This window comes from Stegodyphus dumicola, chromosome X1 (assembly GCF_044657685.1).
Source record: "Stegodyphus dumicola isolate Sdum_Otavi_A_Nest chromosome X1, ASM4465768v1".
Classification (NCBI taxonomy): Eukaryota; Metazoa; Arthropoda; class Arachnida; order Araneae; family Eresidae; genus Stegodyphus; species Stegodyphus dumicola.
The window spans coordinates 47,707,610-47,733,253 of NC_140780.1; the positions used below are offsets into that span (position 1 = coordinate 47,707,610).

Consider the following 25,644-nt stretch of genomic DNA (forward strand, 5'->3'; position numbering starts at 1 on the left):
TTCATATGCCAACAAATAATGTATGCTCAGTTTGTCAAACAATACTAAGTATTTTTGTGTTAACAAGTGCCTGTCACCAAATATATTAGAATATGTATATCAGATCATGAACAGATATGTAATGATTTATTTATAAATTTTGATGTGTGAAATGCCAAACTTGTTGAATTACCTCGCTTTTTCAAGTGAAAACATATCACATGGAGAAAACAACAGTTTCATTTCTCCCATGTACACAGAGATTTGTTTTCTTTAAAAAAAATCTCCAAAAATTGCAGGTATTGGCATGCATAGCACTGGCATTATGCACATGAAACATTATACAACGGTACATCAGTATACATTATTACTCCGTTCAAGATCCTTTGACTGAAACCAAACTGGGCAGACACCAAATAAGCACTTCCAATAAGAAATAGAGAAAATAATTAATCCATTCTTACAAGAAAATTCTGCTGTTATTATTAGAACACTGCTTAACACTAAAATACAAATGCAGTGGGCAAAATATATACTGTACATGAATGAAGTATTGTACATAATACTGTACATAAATACTTTTCTCTTCTAGATCAAAAGAGATCTATTCTTTCAGTCACACATGAAGTGTTCGACTCCTTTGACTTCATGAATCCTGTTTTACTTATACCCAAACTGTTGTTGCAGAAAATGTTGAAATCTGATATTGCATGGGATGTTGAAATCATAGATGAAACTATCGGAGCTTCCATCAGCTAAAATAGGTATCTATCAACATTGTCTTTCAGCAGACTTTTCAGAAGCTGTATCAGTGGCATTAGTATTCATACTTTATGCGATGCCAGTAACAAAGCTTATGTTGCAGCCGTATTTAATCGAGTAGAGAGCTCCGATGGTGTCCACATCGAACTTCTGGTTGCAAAATCAAGGGCGGCTCCAGTGAAGCCTCTCACCATTCCTCACTTAGAATTATTGGATGCAACAGTACGAATTCAATCATGTAAGGTAGTAACAGAAAATCTTAAATGACACATTAAAGAATACTTCTCGATCGACTCAACCACAGTATTAAGGCAGATTTGGAAGAATGACCCTTGGACAATCTTCATGAGGAATATGTTCAAGAAATAAAGAAAATGGCAAATTTGGAGGCATATTCCTAGAGTTTTGAATTCGGGAGACCTTACCTCAAGAGGTTGCTCAGCAAGTCATCTGTTACAGTAAATGGTGGGAGGGAACCACTCGACTCAAACAGACTGAAAATGATTGGCTTGTTGTCCAACAAACATCGAATGGAGATGCAATATCACAAGAAAGTAGGACCATTTCGAACCTGATAAGTCAATCAGTTGCTGGCTCTTTGAATCAATCAGCTATTTGTGAAGTATGAAATACAATTTCTGCAGAATGTATACAAATTGAATCGAAATTGTATTATCATTATATTTTTAACTATCATATAATATTTTTAACTATCATATAATGATATGCATGGTTGTCTGGCCCTGATGATTTATTTTTAATTATCAGAATGCTAAATCTTTACAAAACACTGGGAAACTATCATATCAAGAATTTAAACCAGAGAAGGAAGTTGTGAAATTTATTCAACATGAAGCTTGTACAGAAGACACTTCTAAGAAATTGAGCACTTTAATAACATATATTGATAATGAGGGTCTTCCCAGACTGAGGGCAAAGATCACTTTCATGAAAGATTCCTCAGATTTTTGAAAAACTGCAATTTTGTCTCCCAACTACAAAATTGTTAAATGACTGATAATAGCTGAACATTATTAAAACTGTCATGCTGGCTCCCAGATTTTGCTCAATATATTAAGTTAACAATACTGAATTCCAAACACAAGAAAAATTATAAGCTCAGCACCTAATGCATTATGTGCATAAGACATGCCATATGGAACCCGACTGCTCCAAGTCCTTCGTTACCAGAAAACAGAGTAAAGGATTCAGCTGTTTTTGAAATAGTCAGGACTGACACATGGGTCCTTTATATTTAAAGGCAGGAAATGGATTTGTATTTATAAATGTGCCATTTATCATGCAGCAGATTTTGAGCTCTTGTAATCTGAATACAGAGACATTTCTCTAGAGTTCCCGTCAATTTGTTGCATGGAGAGGCATACATGGGTTGCATGGAGATGCCTGATTTGTGTATTGTGTCAATGGTACTAATTTTGTGGAAGAATTTAATAATTTAAAATTCATGAACTGGAATGAAATTTCCCAGTTTAGCACACCAAAAGGATTCAGTGGTTTTTCAATTCCCCAGCTGCCCATGGCAGGGAGGTTTTTGGGAATGGTTATAAAGCACATTCTCAAGGAAGTACTAGAAAAGGCTTTGCTTTGTTACAAAGAGATGTCAACCATTTTATGTGATGGAGAATCTATTGTTAACTCACAACCTCTCACCTACACTTCGGAGAAAAAAAGTGAATATATTGCATTATCCTTGAGCTCCTTCTTAACTTATTCAAACTGTTGTTTCAGATTTTAATCAAATTGATGAAAATTCTTTTAACAAAAGGCTAAAGCATTGGCAAAATTAATCAAGAATGCTAAGAAAAGATTAAGGTCCGAATATTTAGAACTTACAATTCAAAGAAATAAGCATGAGAAATATAGTCAATAAATTAGACTTGGTGACACTGTAATGATTGGAAATGATGTACAAAGTTTGTTGAATGGCCATTCGGTATTGTAATGGAATTGCCTTCTGGAAGAGATAACGAGATTAGTTCCCATTATGACAAACAGAGGCCTACTCTAAAGGCCAATACAGGGAATACTTACTTTTGAAGTCGGTTCAGCAGCACTTGATGTTGATAATAACAGCAACTTTATTTGCTGTCTTGTATATGATCTGTGGTATCTGTGCCATTTTATTTTTTGTCTGAACGATTAGCAGGAAGAGAAATTCCTACATGACTAATTTCAAATTACACATGATTACGTCTTATGAAAATTCTAGCAACAGTATGGTTGCCTAGGATTTCTCATTAAATAAAAAAAAAAAAAATTCAAGAGTAAAGAAAGCCGAATGGAAATTTCACCAACATGGCTTTCATTTCAGTGACAATCCAACAAACGAGCATTTATTTAAAAAATAAAATATTTCCATAAAATAGACAACTCATTTAATTTAAAATTAACCTTTTTCTAAACTTCAGAAATGTAATCTAAAGAAATAAAAAAGTTACATATTTAGTGATTTATACCTTGCGGCCAGCTAAGAGGAAAATAGCAACATTTTCTGCAAGTTTAGCTGATGCATATACAGTCAAAAGTCTTTAATCCAGACCTCAAAGCTACAAACTTTCTGCACATGCGTAAATGCATAATACATTTACGCAAAAATGTATTATGCATTTACGCATGCGCAGAAAGTTTATATTATGCGTAAATGCATGCACAGAAAGTTTATATTATGCGTAAATGCATAATACATTTACGCAACCGCATATGCGTTTACGCATGCGCATTTAATGTATAACGGATGGTATAAGCTAAGCTAAAATTATCTAATTATCTATTTCAGTTAATGTTGCATAATACGTTGTTCCTTTATCTTCTAATTGGATCTGGCTTATTACATTTTGCAGACAGTTAGAGCAATTTTATAAAAGTAAGCTTGAACTTTTGATTATGTCAAAAAGAATTTCCGATTCTGGAGCTGCTAAAGGATCCCTTAAACAAAAAGTAGAATTGCTGCAAAAAATGGATAAAGGAATGAAGAAAGTGACAGAAAGGTGATTTGTTTCTCTAACCGTTCCGAAATCTGTTTATCAATTTCACGCTGCTCTGCAGGGGGGGACGTCGCGGCACGCAATGAACTCGAAGTTGATCTGCCAGCACTATCCTCATCTTCAGGGCAGATGTTTTTATTTTATTCAGCTTATAATTCCTTACTAAATGTAGTATTTCATCTCAATGTACTCCGTCTTTGATAAGATTTAAATCAAATTCCTCGTCATTATAAATATCACGAATACACATCAAATAGTTTTTTCGTCGCAATTTTCTAATTTCAACTATGCATAATGTATGCTTTACGCATGCGCACGTTGAAAGAAATGTTTAATAAAGTAAGCAAATAAAGATTAAGCTTTTTTTTTTTTTTTTTTTTTTTGTAAATTTTCATACCCTTTAGATTATAATTGCTCTTTATTTCATAAATTAGAGTTTCATATTTTTAATTTTATAATTTCTGCATGCCATCTTACCAGATTTAAATTGATGATCTATAATCCGGAAAAAACGATAATACGGAATCACCGAAGTCCCGACGAGTCAGGATTAAAGACTTTTCACTGTACTAGCCAAACCCCACAATTTACTTCAGAAAAAGTCCCAAAAATTCTTAGCACAAATATTCAATATACCAAAGTACCACTGCATTTATTAAATTCATTACACATAAAATAGTTATTACTTTCATGAGCACTTTATGAATTTTTTGGTCTGCCGGTATATAATCCGATTTCGGTCAACATTTATATGTCTGGAACACAGTTGCAACCCTGTTAATAGAAAAGTACCCAGTGATAAATAATTTTTGTGACTAATCTATCACTGACTGCCAACTATGAAATAATTTATTTAAGAAAACACTCGTAAAATTTAACTGTAAACATCTTAAAATGAATACAGTTAGAAGAATGTTGTGAAATTTTAAAAAGCAAGACTAAGTATATTTTGAAAATCAATGATACATCAATAAATGTAAATTAATAATATAATCTACACAAATAAAACATATATTAACATCTTACATCAATAACATCCCCATCTACAGCAACTGAGTCACTCAGCTCTCGAAATATCTGAGGCACTGACACAGCAGCCTATAAATGAAAAATAAATTATATTCAATTATCAAATAATAAAGTTAACCTGAAAATGTGAGTAACACACTTAACTCTAATAGTATCAAAGGTTGCAACTTAAAATGCGGATTAAAAAACCAAATGTAAATATTAAATGTGATGATCGTCAAAAGGAGTTTAAACTTTGAACAAAATTGCAGTTTTTTTCAAAAAATGAAAATTGTTTGCATTTCTTCATATTTTGAAAACATGTACAAAAGCCACACACTGGGGGGGGGGCTCTTCAAATGTAAAGGGAGTTAACATTCTTTAAAAAAAATTAAAAAAGAACCTAACATAAAAATAAAGACAGAAATGTTACAAAAAGTCATTAACACAAGCTGTCACAAACATTTTTTCAGGTTAACACAGATTTATAATTTTATGCTATTTTTAGACACTTCATAAAAAGCTCAAGCTATTAAAAAAGCATTTCATTACAGGCTAATATAAGGATTTAAACTCTTAAAATTTTACATTCTTAGGAGTATTTCAAATAAATTTGCTCAATGATAGATTTGAAATTCTCTTAAATAACTGACTGGGATAATGCAAATACCGATTAGGTACTTTTCCGTTTTGACGGCGCAAACGTTACTGAAACGTTATAATCGTTATTAAAGTCGCCAATAATGATACAACTGATGCCAAAAGGAATACCTTCGCTGGTAACCTTTTACGCTTCATTTTCAAAACAAGTCGCAGCCATTTCCTATCAGATTGATTGTTTCTTTCAATACTGGCATACAATTGCATAGAATTTTTACCTAGATAGTTAAATTTTATGCCCTAAGACCATTCGCGGTAATTACATCAATTAGGATGCAATCACACCGCTCACCCGAAGGCAAAAATATAGAAAAGTCAAAGTAGAGGGTTAAATTTATCAATTGTAATGAGAATGCACTAGCAAAGTAAAGCAATGCAGTTTTACATAATTTCTGAGTAAGCTATTTGTACGAATTGAAATAATTCTTGCATTTAAACTTGTATTCCAAATTAAAATTTAACTTGAAATTAATGTAGATAATTACTGAGAGAATTAGGTTTTTGTAGCATAGTTTACACGAAATGATATCACTTGGGGTCACATGATATGAACTGGTCAATCAGGATGTTGTACCATAAAAGCATAGTAAATTCTTGAATTTATTGTTTTTTTACAAAGTTTTAAATGAAATTAAAATGTTTACGCCTTCAAAATAAAAAATTCTTAGAACTACCATTTTTTAACATTCTTTATGTATTTTCGCATTTAAACTTGTATTTAAAATTAATATTTAACTTGAAAATAATGTAGATAATTACTGAGAGAATTAGTTTTTTGAGCGTAGTTTACATGAGATGAGATCACTTGGGGTCCCGTGATACGAACCGGCGAATCAGGATGTCTTTATTTACTGGCTTTTTACAAAATTTTAAACCATATTAAAATGTTTATGCCTTCAAAAATAAAAAATTCTTAGAACTAACATTTGTTAACATTTTTTATGTGTATACTGTATGCTGTCACCAACAAAAAGTCTGCTTGGAGAGATTTGCGCCGGCGAAATGGAAAAGTACCATATATTATTTTTAATTTAAGAAAAAATGAGAAGATTTTCATGGAAAGTTAATGTTAGTTACTGCTAATTGTACACAAGAAACATAAGAGCACAATAAACATAAAATTAAGTAAAATTCGACCTTGAGTTGCTTTGTTTTGTAGGTATCTATTGATTCTGAAAGTGATTTTGAAAAAAAAGTAGCATTTTCTCCATCTTCTTCTTTGTGCGCATATTTTACATTTGCGAATGTGTAAAGGGATTATCACATCTAGTGACGAGCATGGCTAGGCGGGACATTTCTGAGAAACGAGATTCTGGTAGCATTGGTTTAAATGGGAGGGTTCTGAGAAAAACCAGCACAACTGCAGGAAATGTTCCATCTAGCCAAGGAAACGATATCTCAGCTACGCAGGACATTTTGAAACATTGCCGAAAATCTTTCATTTGCAGCTGTGTCATGTATAGATAGATCAACCAATCACACAAAAATTTTGCTTCTGAGAAAGAAAACCCCCACATGGTGCATGCAAAACTCTTGCATAATACGAAAGTGACCATATTTTATTTAGATTAGTCTTAGCTTTATTTAAGGGAAGCGAAATATGCTTTGCCTTTATCACCACTGCCAACAGGGTTATGGGCCCAGCGCCAACAGCTAATCAGTCATCCAGTTCAACTCAGCATTGAAGGAATGTAGGTGAAGAGGGCCGTTATCCACGAAAAGAAGCTGACCTGTCTTAGAAGTTTGTTCAAGTCATTGTGCTCACACTTCATTGAAGATGTCATTATTACCTGAAGGTTTTGAGCTGTTAAACCATGACAACTCGGATCAATGGAAAGTCGACATGAAAATGCTGTTACTGGATGGAAATTGTTGGAGCTTCATAGAAGACAAAGAAGAAGAATTAGATAAAAGTGCAACAAGGCGTGAAAAGCAGGAGTTCACACTGAGAGAGAACAGAGCCTTCACTACATTATATTATGGAATTAAAACTGAGTTCAGGCCGCTAGAATGCTCAAGTGGTAAAGAAGTATGGGAAGTTCTACAGAAGCAATTTGAACCCAAAACAAGAGCAAGGATAATTCAGTTACTGGATGAATTTTTTAGCATTACATATAGAATGAAGAAATAGGGTTATTCATTGCGAGGATAAGAATGACAGCAAAGAAGTTGGTTGAAGCTGGACACAACTTGGCAGATTTTTTTAAAGAATTTCAGGTAATAAGGAGACTACACCCCACAGGAATACTCCGGCATTGTACAGTTGATCTATAGGTGGAAGGATGAAGATTTTACGCTGGATAAAATTGCTGAAGAAGTGGTAAGGGAAGAAAGCCAACTTTGCCAGGTAAATGCCGATTTAGAAGACAGTAAGGTAAGCGTGTTTAATACTATTAGTTCAAATCAGGGAAAGATAGAGTTGAAAATAAAAACAAATCTAAGAAAAAAATGGGGAATATGAGAATAGGACCTTGTTTCAGATGTCATAAATTTGGACACGTAATCGCTCAATGAAGAGAAAATGTAAGTAAAAATCAGAAGTTTAAAATAGATGATAAAAACGGACAGCTTAAAGATAAAGAATTAATGTTAGTAGAAAATTACGTAATAACTACAGATAAAGGAGGTAATGCAGATAAATTTAATTGGGTCGTAGATACTGCAGCTACAACTCATTTCTGTAATAACAGAAATTTAATGATAAATTTTGAAGAAATAAACGATATATGTATGATTTAGCTGTAGGAAATAGTGAATTCCTGACGGAAAGGGTACCATCAAATTTGCAGTAAAAGTAGGCAATCGAATAAATTAGATTTAGCAAGGTTAGAAAAGGTAGGTGCTCATTTTGTGATTTCAAAGGGGAAGATGTGGATATACTTTAATAATTGGGATAGATTATGCTAAGCTAAACGATATGACGGACTTTATCACGTAAAACCATTTAGATATGGAACAGATAAAAAGGAAGCTGGTTACGGTACAGAAATGGGAAAGTTAAATAAAGTAGATGATGCGACGCTATGGCATCGGAGATTTTGCCACGTAAATTTTGATTATATTAAGAATACTAGTAAGAATAAAAGAGTGAAAGTGTTACCAGAAATTGAAAAACCAATGGAGAAGTGTGAACCATGTATTATTGCTAAATATAGTAGAAAAACTTTTAAAGCTGTTCCGAAGAGATTGAATAAACCATTGCAGTTGGTTTATTTAGATGTTTGTAGCCCACTTCCAGTTCCATCTAAGGGTGGGAGTAAATATTTCTTTGCTATTGTGGATGACTATAGTAGATTAGTAACGGTGTATTGTATGAAAAATAAAAATGAATCGTTCTACAACTTTAACCCTCTCAGCGTTATGGCTGGAAAATTTCGTACAGAAGTCTGGCTTCTTTATTTATTACACATGAAAATTTCTGCTAGCTTTTAACGTATCTGATTTTGGTTTGGATGTATACTGAAAGAGAAGGTATCAGGGTACAACATGAGAGAGTAGTCTTTTAATTAAAATCAAGAAAATACCACTTATTCATGACATTTTGAGGAACTTTGAAATTTCAGCGCTAAACCCGTAACACTCGGAGGGTTAAGAATTATCATAGGCAAATGGAAAGACTGATGAATAGAAAATTAATAAGTATACGCACCGTTAACGGTGGGGAATTTTGTAACAGGCAATTCGAAGGGTACTTAGCCAAAAATGGAATTAATGTTGAATGCACAAACGCATACACCCCAGAAGATAACGGTGTGTGTGAACGTTTTAACCGAACGGCATTTGATGCAGTTAAAGCTATGCTTAATTATGGTAAAATGGGAAAAAAATGGTGGGCAGAAGCTCTTGGCTGTTTTGTACATACGTGGAACAGAGTATGTCATAAAAGCAACCGAACCCCTTATGAAATATTCCTAAATAGAAAACCCGGTGCTGTTTATTTTAAAGTATTTGGTTGTAAAGCCTATGTTGGCATGCCAAAATAGATTAGAAATAAATTACAAATGAGGTGCAAAGAAGGAATCATGGTAGGATATGCGAAGGAAACTAGGGGTTATAGGATATGACTACCAGAAGAATGCTGATTAATAGAAACCTGTAATGTGAAGTTTGATGAAAAACTGAATGCAGCAAATGGCATCCTGGACCAGAAATCAAAAACTAAGTTTAAAAGACTAGAGGAATCTGAGCTATTAGCAGAATCAGATGAAGAACAGGAAACTTGTAGAGAAGAAATAAAGTTGTCAGATGACAAATCTACCCCGGAAGAAGTATCAGACTTAAATTGGCAAAGAAAAGCAGTTAAAAGACCATACGGAACACGTACAGACATATATTATTATGTAGAGGGAACAGACACTCGTTTTAGATCCTATAGTGATATTGAAAAGTATTTGAGGCAAGAATTATTAAATTTGAAAAAGATAAGTTTGATTTTAGTGGAAAAAAACAAATCCTCGGGCAAAGTTCATTTTGTAGAACAGGAGACTAGCTCCGTGTCTGAAGAGGCAAATTCCGTAGAAATTGTTATCCCACAAAATTTTGAAGAAGCACAAAAATCAGTAAATTCCAAAGAATGGAATAAGGCAATGAAAGAAGAAATTGACACAATGAAGTAAAGAAAGGTTTGGGAAGTAGTCGAAAAGACAGAAAATAAAACTAAGCAAAGGAAACAAATGGGTCTATATGCTAAAAAGAAATGAAAAGAATGAAGTGGTTAGATACAAAGCATGTTAAGTAGCACATGGATTCAGGCAGAAAAGAGGTGAAGATTTTGATCACGTTTAACAGTCCTGTAGTAACTTTTTCAATTATAAGAATATTTTTCACTATACTGGTATGTTTATATGGATGGACAAATTGTCAGTTAGATGTAAAGAATGTATATTTATAATGCAAACCTAAATGAGAAAATATATATGACCCAACCAGAGAGATTTATTGAAGAGGAAAATAAAGTGTGTTTATTACACAAGGCCATTTACGGTCTACATCAAAACGGCCGTGAATGGTTTTGTGAATTTGAAAGTACTTTAGAAAATCTACATTTTAAGAAAATACAATGGTGTAATTGTGTTTATGAGTTCAAATGTAATTCTCTTGTTATATGTAGATATTGTGATTTTTAGTAAAGATCAATATAGATAAAGAAATTTCACAGCTGAGTAAGTTTTTTGATCTTAAAGTATCAGGCAAAACTAAAACGTTAGTTGGAATTGAATTCTTAGAGAATGAGAATGGGGTTTTTATAAGTCAGCAAAAAAATATCGAAGAAATTTTTAAAAAATGTAAACATTTCCAGATACCAATAACTTCACTTCTCATAGCTAAAAACACTATTCTTACAAAATTAGATTGTCGATATACAAGTGCGGAAATGCGTACATTACCATACTTACCAACCTATGACACTCAAAAATCAGGAGATTTTTTTAAGAAATTGGGAGATTTTTCACAATGTTAAAAAGACTTTTTAAATGAGGAAAATATAGTTTTTAATAATGAATTAACTTTAAATAGTAACTAATTCTTAAATGCAAGCAATACAAAAATACCTTACACATAAAAAACATTTTTATTACTTGCATCGTTTAAGAAAACAAAACAAACCAAAAAAAAAAAAAAAAAAAAAAAAAAAAAACTTTAATCAGTTTTTTTACAAATGGTATAAACAGTGGCAGATTTTGCTTTCTTTAAGAAAGAAACTTCATAATTTTGTTCATAGCAATTGCCACGTAGGCCTGATTTCACTAATAAAAGTTTTCTAATGTGTCATCACTAATATTAGATCTAAATTTAGTCCTCGTTTTTGCAACAACACTGAAAATCCTCTCACAGTCTGCATTACTATGGGGAACTGTCAAGATGGCCAACATAATTCTAGACAGTTCACTATATTTTAAAATTCCATCAGCATCTTTCAGTTTTCCAATTAAACTCCACTGGGTGTCAATCCTAGCTGATTTTATAACTTCATCCAAGTTTTCTAATTGTAAACTGCTGTTGTGCAGCTGTTGGACCTGTTTCAATTTTTCTTCCTTCTTAGAACTCCTTTCAAGATAATAATAAATATCAACAATGTGTTCATCCACATTTATTGGTAAAGAAGCTACTCCTTTTCAGCTGCTAAATTTAAGAGGTGAAAGGTGCACCTCATAATCTGCAAATCTGAATTTTCCTTTCTGAAGATGCCTGCAACACCAGTTTTCAAGCCTACCAATACTGGTGCATTATCAGCACCAAGTGCTAAGCAATTATCCAGAGGGACTGCATTTTCTTTTAAAGTTTTAATAATTAGCTGTGCCATATTAAAGCCTGTCAAATGTCCTTCTAAAGTGGGGACAGAAAGTAAACTGCACTCAATTTCTGAAGACTCTGGATTAAAAAAAGAAACAATTGGATACAGTTTTGAATCGGTATTATTGCTTCCATCCGTAGAGAGGCAGAACGGAGCTGTTTTAATGCAATAAATAACTGAAGATTTATTTTTCAAATCCATTTCTTCAACAATTGCACCTCTTTTGGTTCTTGCACTTAAGTATTTCTTAGCGATTTCACTATCGGGAAACATTTTTCTAAATAAAGCTGCAGCGTGATCCGATGCATTCAGTGGCAGGTTGTGCTCCAGTAAAAAGGCACAGAACAGTCATTCTGCATTAATAACTTTCTGGTCCTTTGTTTCCGAAGAAAAATTTAATTTTTCATTTTTTTTCAAAACAACTCATGTCGCCCTTGTGTTTTTGTGTACACACATGTTTGAGAACATCCGCCCTTCCACCATGCGAAATCGAAAAATCACAACGACAGGCGGTACACACCGCAAATTTATTACATTTCCTTGAGGAAATAATGGAAGGAAAGTCAACTGTGTACGATTTTTGAAACGTACACAAGTATATCACCTTTCTCGCAGCCGTAACAAAAGATGATAATTTCTAAAACTATTTCCCGAAGGCACGTGTACTCACACAACTCAGGACAAAATGACCGAAATAACTAAAGAACATCCAAATAACAGCTTGTTTTGTCCTCATTGGCTAATATATGCCAGATGACACGCAGATGACAAAATTATCTTTACTGATTCTAAGGCATTTCATTTAATGTTGCAGATTGCACTGTTTCTTAATCTTCTAATTGGATCTGGCTTATTATTTTTTGCAGACTGTTAGAGAAATTTTATAAAAATTAAGCTTGAACTTTCGATTATGTCAAAAAAAGTTTCCAATTCTGGAGCTGCCAAAAGATCTACAAAGCGAAAGCATGTTTCGATGTCCATCAAACAAAAAGTGGAATTGCTGCAAAAAATGGATAAAGGCATATCCGTCTCAAAATTATGCATGGAGTATGACATTGGAAAGTAACTGTATATGCCATAAGCAAAAAAAAAAAAAAAAAAAAAAAAAAAAAAAAAAAAAAAAAAAAGAAACTTTGAATTTTTTGTGGATTCCGACACCCCACTTGCAATGAATAACAGAAAAAGTGTTCATTATGCTAAAAGTGACGATCATGACAAAGTGATGATTGAATGGGCTAGACAGCGTCACAGCGAGGGCGTGCCATTGACGGGTCCAATGCTAATGGCTCAAGCCAAAATATTTCATGAAGAAATGAACTTAAACACTGAGTGCACATATTCGACAGGTTGGTTAACCAAATTTAAAAATCACCATGGTATAAGACAATTACAAATTTCAGGTGAAAAAGCTTCATCTGATACTGAAGCTGCTGAACAATTTGCAGATGAATTTATTGAACTCATTACTAGTGAACAATTATCTCCAGAACAAATTTACAACACTGATGAAACTGGTCTTTTCTGGCAATATGTACTGTGAAATACCTTGGCAACCTCTACAGAAAAGGCTGGTGTGGTCCAACTGGTGTCAAAGATTCCAAAGTGAGACTAACAATTTTAGCGTGCGTAAATGCTGCAGGAACACACAAATGCAAACTTTTTGTAATCGGAAAACATGCACGACCTCGAGCATTTGAAAGAGTAACGATTTTCCCCGTTATATTTCGCACAAATAAAAAGAGCATGGCTGACACAAGTGTTGATAAATGATTGGTTTGAAAATCATTTTATACCCGAGGCTCGGCGACATTTGAATTCAGTCGGTTTACCTGATAACTCAAAAATAGTCTGATTGTTGACAACTGTTCAGCGCATACTTCACTTAAAGTTTCAGTGAAAGATAACGTATCCGTATTATTCTTCTCTCCAAATTGTACATCTATCCTTCAGCCTATGGATATGGGAATAGTGCATGCACTGAAATGCAAATATAAAGTAGCATTTTTAAAAATCTGTGATGAAATTAAATTTCTTGAAAAATGGCAAGACTATTCAAGACTTTTTGAAATTTTTCAGCATAAAATCTGCTGTGTGGAGCACCGCAAGATCGTGGGAGGATGTGTCTCCAGATACGTTAAAAAATGCTTGGCATAATTTATAGCCAGCTATCATATTCCATGGTGAGGACGATGAAGATGATAGCCGCGAATTTTAAAGTTTTCGGACATCACAAACTACAGGTAAAATTTTCCAGTTATTGGATTTTGTAAAAAAATGTGGATAAGCGGTAATAAATGAAGATTATATAACAGAAGTTTTTCATTGTGACGATAATGCCCCAATCATCAATCAATGGACGGCAAAATCTGTAGTATGGTTCTAAATCCGGAAAATACCGCTTCCGATAGTGAGGAAAGTGACAGAGAGGTTATTGAAAACAAAAAAAAATTTGACTGACAAGTTAGTCGGTATTATAGAATTAAATGTCTGTCTATAGAATGTATGTCTGTTTATAGAATTAAAGAGAAAGTATTAGCACAAAAAATGAAGCAACTTAAACAACTTACATTGAAAGAAATGTTTAATAAAGTAAACAAATAAATATTAAGCTTTTTTTTTTTGTAAATTTTGATACCCTTTAGATCATAATTGCTCTTTATTTGATAAATTACGGGGCAATGGGTTTATACTGTTTTCGTGTGCAAAACAACTCATATACATGTTTTTGATCATTTCATTTCTATTCGTTTTTTGGTTCATCATTTAGCAATGAGCAGAAGAAAATGTGTGTTCAATGTTAACCTGTAATAAGAATATAAATTTTTAAAATTGTATATTGACAGTAACAATGAATATGTTTATTGCATACTATGTACTTTAGAAATTTCTGCCGCACCTAAAAGAAAGGATGATATTGAAGACCACATGAAAACAGCTAAACATAGGAGTGCTATTAATGCCACTGCTTTAGCAAACATAACAGATGTTTTTTAAAGCCAATGATGGGAACAACAATAACATACTGATACCGCTTAAAAGGCTGCATTTTCTTACCACGCTGCTAGACATAAACTCAGTTTCAAAACAAAGACTGCACATCTAATTTTTATCTGCTGGCACCAAAATCAAGGCAATTATTGATAATGTTATTTTGCTATTTATATTTGATAATGCGTATCATTCTTTGGAAAACATAACTATGTAACTGTAATGATGAATAGCTCACACAGAAGTAAAATAAAACTGACTCTGATTGTTGTAAGATATTTCAGTCTGGAGGAGGAAATTGAAGTTAAACCTTAAAATTTCCATGAAGTGCGAGGTGAAACTGCTCAAATTTTGACTCAGTATTTTTTGCAATGCATGTAAAAAAAATACAAATTTGAAGAAAAGTTGGTTTGTTATATTACTGATAACACTAACAGTAATTTTGATGGTACAAAGAGAAAGGAGCATAAAAATGTGTTTAGAAAACCTCAAAGTGATTTTGATAGACCTATTTTAGGAATTCACTGTTCAGCCTGCATTTTACACAATTCAGTACAGACAGCATGCGATTCTCTATCCCTGGCCACAGAAGTTATTGTTATAAAAATTTATAAATATCTTCACATATATAGTGTGTTAAATACACTAAGAGTGCTATGAATTTGTGGAACTTAAAAAATTCTGTGAATTTGTGGAAAGAGGTTACAAAAAAGAATTATCTCATAGCAGCAAAAGGTTCCTTAGTTTTTTACCTGCAATGGAATATAGTTTTTTTTATTTTTGATGGCCTAAGATCATACTTCTTTTCATGTGACAAATGCCCAAAAATATTATTCAATTTTTTTAAAAATATAGAGTTTTTGAAATTTTTATATGGCACTCTACAGATATTTAACAATGTAATTCTGAAATTGGAAGTTAATTTGGTACTTTTCCGCTTTGCTGGCATAAATCTCGCCAAGCAAACTTTATTGGCGACAACACACAGTAGACACATAAAGAATGTTAAAAAATGGTAGTCCTAAGAATTTTTTATTTTGAAGGCGTAAACATTTTAATTTCATTTAAAACTTTGTAAAAAAACAATAAATTCAAGAATTTACTATGCTTTTATGGTACAACATCCTGATTGACTGGTTCATATCATGTGACCCCAAGTGATATCATTTCGTGTAAACTACGCTACAAAAATCTAATTCTCTCAGTAATTATCTACATTAATTTCAAGTTAAATCTTAATATGGAATACAAGTTTAAATGCAAGAATTATTTCAATTCGTACGAATGGCTTACTCAGAAATTATGTAAAACTGCAGTGCTTTACCTTGCTAGTGCATTCTCATTAGAATTGATGAATTTAATCCTTGAATTTGCCTTTTCTATATTTTCGCCTTCGGGTGAGCAGTGTGATTGCATCCTAATTGACTTAATTACCGCAAATGGCCCTAGAGCATAAAATTGAAGTATCTGGTAATTTCTGCATCTTAATTTTCTGGTAAAAGTTCTATGTAATTGTATGCCAGTATTGAAAGAAACAATCAATCTGATAAGAAATGGCTGCGACTTGTTTTGAAAATAAGGCATAAAATGTTACCAGTGAGGATATTCCGTTTAGCAATGGTTGTACCATTTTTGGCAATTTTATTGTCTGCACCAGCAAAATGGAAAAGTACCGTTAAATCTATCACAGCAACAGAAGCATTTTAGACATATTCTGAACTAATTCATCAACTTCAGGAAAGATAAACTCACAAATTTATACCATCTCCTGACGAAGAATTGCTATACAATCTAAAAGAAAATAATGATGTTCAGAAATAAAAAAATAATGTTTATAATTCTAATATCTAATGCTTACAGTAGTGGAGAACCAGTTTTTCTAAGGTCAGTTAAGTTTCAGTGGATAAATTTATAAACTGAAATTGGCTGGTCTCATTTAGAAGAAAGTGCACAAATTGCTACTGAACTTATAAAACACTCCATAAATACTGATGACCTATTTGATGAAAATACATTGTTGAACCAGGTAGCTTGAAACCAAAGGGTAAGTTGTAGTTCAGGTTATGAAAAAGTGCCAGATACTACTGAAGAGATGTAGAAAGCAATTTTCAAGGTGTTTCAAAAGACTAATACAGTCAAAAGTCATTAATTCGGACACCCATAATCCGGACCTCAAAGCAACAAACTTTCTGCACATGTGTCGCGTTGAAGCATGCGCATATCCGTTTACGCGTGCGCGTAAGACCTTTACGGCTGCGAATATGCTTGTGCGCAAGCACATAATACGTTTACGCATGCGCGTTTAATGTATAACAAACAGTATAAGCTAAGCTAAAATTATCTAATTCAGTTAATGTTGCAGATTGCGTTGTTCCTTAATCTTCGAAATGGATCCGGCTTATTATTTTTTGCAGACTGTTAGAGCAATTTTATAAAAGTAAGCTTGAACTTTCGATTACGTCAAATAGAATTTCCTATATATATTTACTAATATGTAAAAGATCTACAAAGCGAAAATATGTTTTGAAATCGGAAATCTGTTTATCAATTTCACGCTTCTCTGCGGCAGGAGGGGGGGGAAGAGCGGCGCGCAATGAATTGGAAGTTGATCTGTCAGCACTATTATCTTCAGGGCAGATGTTTTTATTTTATTTGGCTTATAATTCCTTACTAGATGTAGTATTTCATCTCGATGTACTCCGTCTTTGATATGATTTAAATCAAGTTCCTCGTCATTATAATTCACTTCCGATAGTGAAAAAAGTGACAGAGAGGTTATTGAAAACGAAAACATTTCGATTGACAAATTAAGCGATATTCTCGACACAGCAATTATATGACTTGAACAGAGAAACTTTGTAACTAAACAAGAAATTATGTCTGCTTAATAGAATTAAAGAGAAAGTATTATCACATGAAACGAAACAATTTAAACAACTTACATTGAAAGAAATGTTTAGTAAACAAATAAATATTAAGCTTTTTCTTTTTGTAAATTTTGATACCCTTTAGATCATAATTGTTCTTTATTTCATAAATTACGGTTTCATATTTTTAATTTTGTAATTTCTGCATGCCATCTTACCAGATTATAACTGATGATCTATAATCCAGAATCGCCGAAGTCCCGACGAGTTCACAGTCGAAAGTCGTTAATCCGGACTCGTCGGAACTTCGGCGATTCTGGATTATCGATCATCAGTTTAAATCTGGTAAGATGGCATGCAGAAATTACAAAATTAAAAATATAAAACCGTAATTTATGAAATAAAGAGCAATTATGATCTAAAGGATATCAAAATTTACAAAAAAAGCTTAATATTTATTTGTTTACTTTATTAAACATTTCTTTCAACGTGCGCATGCGTAAAGCATACATTACGCATAGTCGAAATTAGAAAATTGCGACCAGAAAACTATTTGATGTGTATTCATGATATTTATAATGACGAGAAATTTGATTTAAATCATATCAAAGATGGAGTACATCGAGATGAAATACTACATTTAGTAAGGAATTATAAGCCGAATAAAATAAAAACATCTGCCCTGAAGATGAGGATAGTGCTGGCAGATCAACTTCCAGTTCATTGCGTGCCGCGACGTTTCCCCTCCCCCCGCAGAGCAGCGTGAAATTGATAAACAGATTTCGGAATGGTTAGAGAAAACAAAGGATATGCCTTTATCCATTTTTTGTTTGATGGACATCGAAACATGCTTTCGCTTTAGATCCTTTGGCAGCTAAAGAATCGGAAATTCTTTTTGACATAATCGAAAGTTCAAGCTTACTTTTATAAAATTGCTCTAACAGTCTGCAAAAAATAATAAGCCGGATCCAATTAGAAGATTAAGGAACAACGCAATCTGCAACATTAACTGAAATAGATAATTAGATAATTTTAGCTTAGCTTATACCGTCCATTATACATTAAATGCGCATGCGTAAAGGTATTATGTGTATGCGTAAATGCATATGTGCATGCGTAAACGCATTATGTGTAGACCTTATAAACAATATAAGATCTGGGAAAAAAAAAAAAGAGTATCTTAATATATAAAAAATATTGCATCTCACTTATTAGTATTAGTCACAAAAATGGAAAAATGGTTTTTCTTTCATATAAATAATGAGCAAGCATTTTACCTGCCATATACACATACAGAGTACAAAATAAATCCAAAGAATTTATGCAACAAAAAACAGAAGTAAATGCACTGCTCTACTTGTACAAATAAGTTAATATAAAGTAACAGATAATCCTGGAATTTGCAAATGAACTTTCATGCTTGAAACTTTATCATGACTTCTTTCAAAATAAAACAATAATAATAAACTGTGCATATCAGATCCAAAGGCTAAAGGAAAGTAGTCAATTACAGGATTAAACAAATTATAAAAAACGAACACAAAGATAAAAACATACTTACAGGCTTGTAAACAATTTCACATTCAGAAGAGTCTTTTACACGAATCGGTTGAATAACTTTACACACAGCAGAGTCTACATTTAATGGGTCAGTACTTTCATGCACAGAAGAATCTACATTTACTGTTTCAGGGTCTACATTTATTGGTTCAGTACTTTCATTTAATGGAAAGTCTACATTCATTTGTTCAAAATTCGAGGAAGATGAGGTGGCTTCATTAGCTCCTGGCCATGATTCGAAACTAGAACAAGATGGGATGGCTTCATTAGCCCCTGGCTCATAACTGGAACAAGATGGCACAGCTTCATTAGCCTCTGGCCATGGTTCAAAACTTGAGCAAGATGGAATGGCTTCATTAGGTCCTGGCCATGGTTCAAAATTGGAGTAGGCTGAGATGGCTTCATTAGTCTCTGCCTCAGGTTCAAAACTTGAGCAAGATGGGATTGCTTCATTAACCCCTGACCATAGTTGAAAACTGGAGCAAGATGGGATAGATTCATTGGCCTCTGGCCCTGATTCAAAAGAGCATGATGGGGTGGCTTCATTAGCTCCCGGCCCTCCTTTATCATTCTCCATCTCTAAATCCATCAGGATTAATATGGCAGTCGGTAGATTAACTATAAAAAATACAGAACACAAGATGACACACAAAAAGTATAGGCTTATCTTTGGAATATGGTAACAGGCAGTTTGGCGACATTTTGGTAAACGATAAAACCTAGGATTTTGGCAATAATGTGCGAAGTACCCAGTTCCAATTACGGATTATTCTGTCTGAGAGAAATGAGAGATCATGAGATATGTCATGTGACATATATGGACGAATCACAGTTCTTTAATCGGAAAAGGGGGAAAATCTGGAAAAATATCTGCAGTACTTTATAGCATTTTGTATTTAGCTTTATTCTGTGTTGTGTGTAACAGTCTTGCTTAATTTTTGGATCCCATGGCCCTATCTAAAGTGAATTCGAAACGGGTATTTAGTGGGATTGAAAGGGGTAGTAATAAGTGTTTTTTTAAGGTTGTGCGAGATAGAAGTAAAGATTGCTTATTAAGTTTTATTAAGCAGCATATTCTACCTGGTACAATAATAATATCTGATTGCTGGAAGTCATATGCCTGTTTGGAGGATGATGGTTTTCAACATCTTGCTGTTAACCATAAGTATCATTTTAAAGATCCTGAAACAGGCATGCATACGAATACGATTGAGATTCTGAAGAAAATTAGGTAAGTTAGTATTTTTAATCATTTGAGCATATTATTTTTATGCATTGTTTTAAATATAAGGAATAAATAAATTAATATGCTATTATTGGAAAATTGTTATTAGCAATGAATTAGTTTAAAGTAATTAAGATTTTAAGCTAATTTGTATTAATTTAATGTATGTGTTAATTTATATTTTAAGTCGTGTTTTTTAATTTAATTATATTTTAATTAAATTATAGTGATTTTGTGAATTATATGTTTGTAGCATTTTGGAATACGTTTCAGTAGAAGTAAACGTGCATGGCAATAATTTAAATATTCGACACTAAGTATTTGCAACCATTTTTAATGTTTGCGTTATAAATTCGCAGGTGACGTTTATAATAGATAATTTAGAAGGAAAAGTTTTTGGATATTTTATACGTGCAAATGTTCATCCTTGGAAAGGGTATATACTTTTTCGCGACCAGGTAATTTCATATATGTCCTTTTTACCGACTTTAAAGATTCACAAAATTTTCTAATTTATGAGAAAAAAGTAGTGTACATGGATAAAGTCAAGAGTGTGCGCAATGCCATTTTTATGCAATTCTGGAATGTTTTTTTTTAAGTGAAAATAGGTCGACGTATACATGGTTACCATGTATGTGCCATTCTTAAAAATGCGGCAAGGAGTTTATGATTTTGCACTTTCTTTTAATTTAATTATATTTTAATTAAATGATAGTTATTTTGTGAATTATATGTTTGTAGCATTTTGGAATACGTTTCAGTAGAAGTAAACGTGCATGGAAATAATTTAAATATTTGACACTAAGTATTCGCAACCATTTTTAATGTTTGCGTTATAAATTCGCAGGTGACGTTTATAATAGATAATTTAGAGAGGAAAGTTTTTGGATATTTTATTTATTTTATACGTGCAAATGTTCATCCTTGGAAAGGGTGTATACTTTTTCGCGATCAGGTAATTTCATATACGTCCTTTTTACCGACTTTAAAGATTCACAAAATTTTCCTGCATTTTCGTGGAAATTTTTCTAATTTATGAGAAAAAAGCAGTGTACATGGATAAAGTCAAGAGGCTGCGCAATGCCATTTTTGTGCAATTCCGGGATTTTTTTTAAGTAAAAATAGGTCGACGTGTACATGGTTACCGTGTATGTGCCATTCTTAAAACGCGGCAAGGAGTTTGCGATTCTGCACTTTCTCCCAATTTTGCAGTTAATATTCGTCATGATTAAGCACTTTTGTTCCATAAAATTTCTAGCATAAGCGTAATTCGGCTAGCAGATTGTTGGAAAAAATGTTGAGTAAATAAAAAAAAAGAAACCTGTCTTTACTTCGTGAAGACAAAATGGCGCCGAAAAAAAATAGAAGGTTGCTGTAGCAGGGTTGGTTGCCAAATTTTCGCCAAAAATCGCCAAGTTACCATAATCCAAAGATTAACCAAAGTGGCATATTAATTATAATATACTTATTTTATACGAGGATAAAATTTTATCATTTAATCATGTAACAATTATGCCACAGACCAGGCACATGCAACTTTAAATGATTCTGGGGCCAAATTATGACCCTTTTGTCGCAACAAAGCTAAATTATACAGAAATATAATTCAACATATGGTATATGAAAAATATTATTAAAAACATATATTAAAATTTAGAAGCTTGCAAAAGAAATGAATAAAACAGCAACGGCAACTAACTCCAAGAGTAAAGTTCTAAAAACAATGAATAAGCATCAATACTAGACAAACTTTCCAAGACTGCAACTTCCATAAAAGCCAAAATTGTCTCGAACTAGGACTGGACATCTTAGAGAGATTTCCTATTACTAATGCTCAGAATATATCCATCATACAACTCATATATTTGCATTAAAATTTTACAGATGACTGACCTTGTAACTGAGTAGCAAGACTCGGTACTGGGGATGACTGACATGATTTGAGATGTATATCAAAAACATTTCTATGTTTCTTATATGTATGTAACTTCATGATTCCAAGAAAGAGTGCATGAAAAAAATCATTTTATGAGGTTAACACTAGAAAATATTTTGATTTTCAAAACTACCAGAACAAGGAAGAATAACTATAAATTACTTACAAAACAATATGCAATGTATTTACAATCCAACTTGGCCACAGCATATTTTTTAAACTAATACACAGAAATATCTCTCCTGAAATTCTTCAGTGTATTATTTTTTAAACTAGTTTCAACAACACATGGTTTATAAAATTATATGAACACCTGTGAAATAACAGAAAATCTTTATTAACATGGGATCAGACATAGTTTGGCTTAGGACACAAAGCATGGAATGGATGCAGAGATGTCTTGCATAACATTTAAGGGAATATGAAGCTATTCTTGATGCACAGCAGTTAACTGGAAGTGTCCATTCTGAAAGTAAAACTGAAGGCAAAATGAGATGCCTAGCTTTATCATCATGATCCTTAAAAAACCTGGCAGTGTAGATAAGAACACTGATGTCTTAGAAAATCAGTCGCTCTTCAGGAAATAAAGCATGGATGAAAGGTTCAATATAATCCACCAAGATGCTCTGATAGTGAGTGGCTTTATCATTCTATGCAGAATAATATGGGAACCAAGCCATGCCAAGTTATCAAAACCCATATCATCAGAAGGCCATCTCCATACAAATCATATATAGCTATCATTATCTCTTTGCGAGTTAAATTATTCCCAGATTAAACTTAATGCACTTAAAAGTATCCTGGTCAGATTCAAAAATTAATGTTCTTGAAAATAAACATTCAAGAATAACTGTACATAATTTATTGTACTTTTCCACTGCAGAGACATCAGCATGTGTGTATCTGTGTGCGTGTGAGATACACACGTGCCAATTACCGTCTCTTTAATGACAGCTGCTAATTTAAAAAAACTAAATGAATACCACAAGAAATATTAAACAACCAACTCATAGACAAAAATGACTTTTAATCTCACATTGAAAATACGCAAGATAGCTAAAGCAATTTTTCTGACAATTTAACATCATTACCATGAAAAAGAAAATGAAAGCTTATGGCAAAAAAAAAAAAAAAAAAAAATTCAATAGCACACATCTTCTTGGAACAGCAAAATAATTTTTCTGAAAATTGTCAAATATTGAATCTACGATAAGAGGGTATTTTCTGACGCATATACAAAATAAACCTATAATTTTTAGTTTTCCACTCATTCTTCTACTGTTACTATTGCAAGTATACTGAGAAATCTTTCAGTATTTCACTAATAAAACCTCATTTTCTACAACATAAAGTTTGAATGACGTGCCGACTCACAACAATAAAACATTTAAACACTGGCAAATTGCAGCCCCCTGGATATTGTTCGCCACATATCTAGAGAAGCGTAATTCGTCCATTCTATATAAATAATAAAGAATAAATAAAAGATTATTTATTATTTACATACCAATTAATATATTAAGTTTTTGTAACAAAAATAAATCTCTGAATTAAAAAAAATCCTACATATACTACTCAGTTAACGAATCAATTAAATATGAAAAAACATTCCGTATTATTTACCCCAACTATATATACAAAGAAGTTCCTGTCAATACAAACAATAAATTACATTAATAGTTTCAACCGCAGTAGAAATTCCAACTCCCTCCATATTTCCTCAGTCCGTCATAACTCAAGAGAACAGGTTAGCTCACTTGTGTAAACAAACGAAAATGCGTTCCCGCACTCTATTGGCTATGACGTCACTTCGAGTTCGGTTTTCCCCCAACAGAATAACATATACTTCTCACTGATACTTTTTATGCATTTGCGAAAATTAATTTGTCTTTTTCCTGTCGCAAATATTGTTGAATTTAATATGGTATAATAGTGGAACTCATCGGGCGATAGTATTCTGCATTAATAGCGTAGACTGGTGTATTATCATTGGGTATTATCAAGGAGGTTAGAATATAAGGAGGGAGGGTTCGCAGTTTCCTCCACTATCGGGGAATGAAACTCCACCGAGCAAGCGGCGTCCATGTTTGTAACTTCAAAAAATTGCATTACGGCAGTGAAACGTACGTGTTTTTAAGCTGTTCTGTGCATGTATTTTCCACTAAAAATATGTAAAATTTGTTATGAAATGCTTTGCTATTGTTAGTTTTTTGTTTCAATGTTATAAAGATGATATCCGTAATTTACTACGTACAGAAAATCATTAAGAAATAGTTCGAAATCTAAATTCATGTGCATAACATTAAAGCCTTTAAAAATAGAATTTGTTTAGGTTTTATTAGCAACCTGTTGGGTGTACTTTCCAGATTTTCCTTTAAGAAGTGATATTTCTGATTTATTCACAATATTGTAATTTATTAAAGAATCATTTAAAATATATTTAACCTGAAATTAATAGCACATAATTATCTAAAAAAATAATCACAGGTTGCATTTTTTTAAATGAAAGTTTTAGATTCTTTTCACAACTAACATAAAATTAATATTAGTAAAATAAATATTAATAAAATAAAACAGATTTATGTGAATTCAGTGATTTCAGTTTATGCGCGTTTCATATTTATGAATCTCAAAGAAATTGCCTTGAATTAAGCTAAATTAGAGAAATATATCTATATTTTTGGATACATCTTTCCACATGTTCAGTTGTGTAAATACTTTACTTACTTTTATCACTATACTGCCCAAAAATTTGTAAATTTATGCAAAAACATTTTAACAACAGAAAAGTTAGTTTATCTTCATCAAATGCACAAATTATATTCTTAACAGTTCAAAAAACTTTAAAATGAATAATAATTAATACATAAAGAAAAGCATTATTTTACTTAACACCTTTAAAATTCATAAAAATAGTAACAAGTGGTGTTTTACTTTTCATGAAAATTATCAAATGAATACCTAAAACGTTCAAATTATACAGTTTAAATCCTAGCATACATCATTGTATGTTAAGGAACAAAGATACCAGCTATAAACAGAAACATCAAAATGTATTTAACATATTTTGATTATTATTAAGTCTTTTTTTTTTACATCTGGAAAGAAAACAACATGACATTGGGATATTTTTTACCATAGTTATCAAATTACATAAAAAGAAGAAAATCAATACTTACGCGTGAAAAGTAATCCCAGGAATCTTTTTCGAAAATCTGTTTGTGCATCCATATACAACACAAGCTGACATGCTTCCAAAAGAAAAGAAAGAAAAGAAAAAAAATATTGCAGTTACAGACTTCCTTGCACAAGTCCAACGATAACAGGAACATGGCCGCCAAGCTTCACCGTTTGAGTTG

At 32.5% G+C, this 25,644-nt stretch overlaps 1 protein-coding gene across 2 annotated transcripts in view; it reads right to left on the reverse strand.

Moving 5' to 3' along the window:
* Positions 1-24,089, reverse strand: part of LOC146993140 (uncharacterized) — a 70,486-nt gene extending 46,397 nt beyond the window's left edge. The window contains exons 1-3 of one of the 2 annotated variants that reach the window (XM_085808104.1): positions 23,958-24,089; positions 19,126-19,742; positions 4,773-4,844 (exon numbers count right to left, since the gene is read on the reverse strand). In XM_085808104.1, coding sequence (XP_085664230.1) covers positions 4,773-4,844; positions 19,126-19,713 — 660 coding nt within the window. In that variant the 5' untranslated portion in view covers positions 19,714-19,742; positions 23,958-24,089. Of the gene's footprint in view, positions 1-4,772; positions 4,845-19,125; positions 19,743-23,908 lie in introns of both variants that reach the window. The other variant, XM_085808102.1, reaches the window with a different exon arrangement.
* Between the last annotated feature and the right edge of the window lie 1,555 nt (positions 24,090-25,644).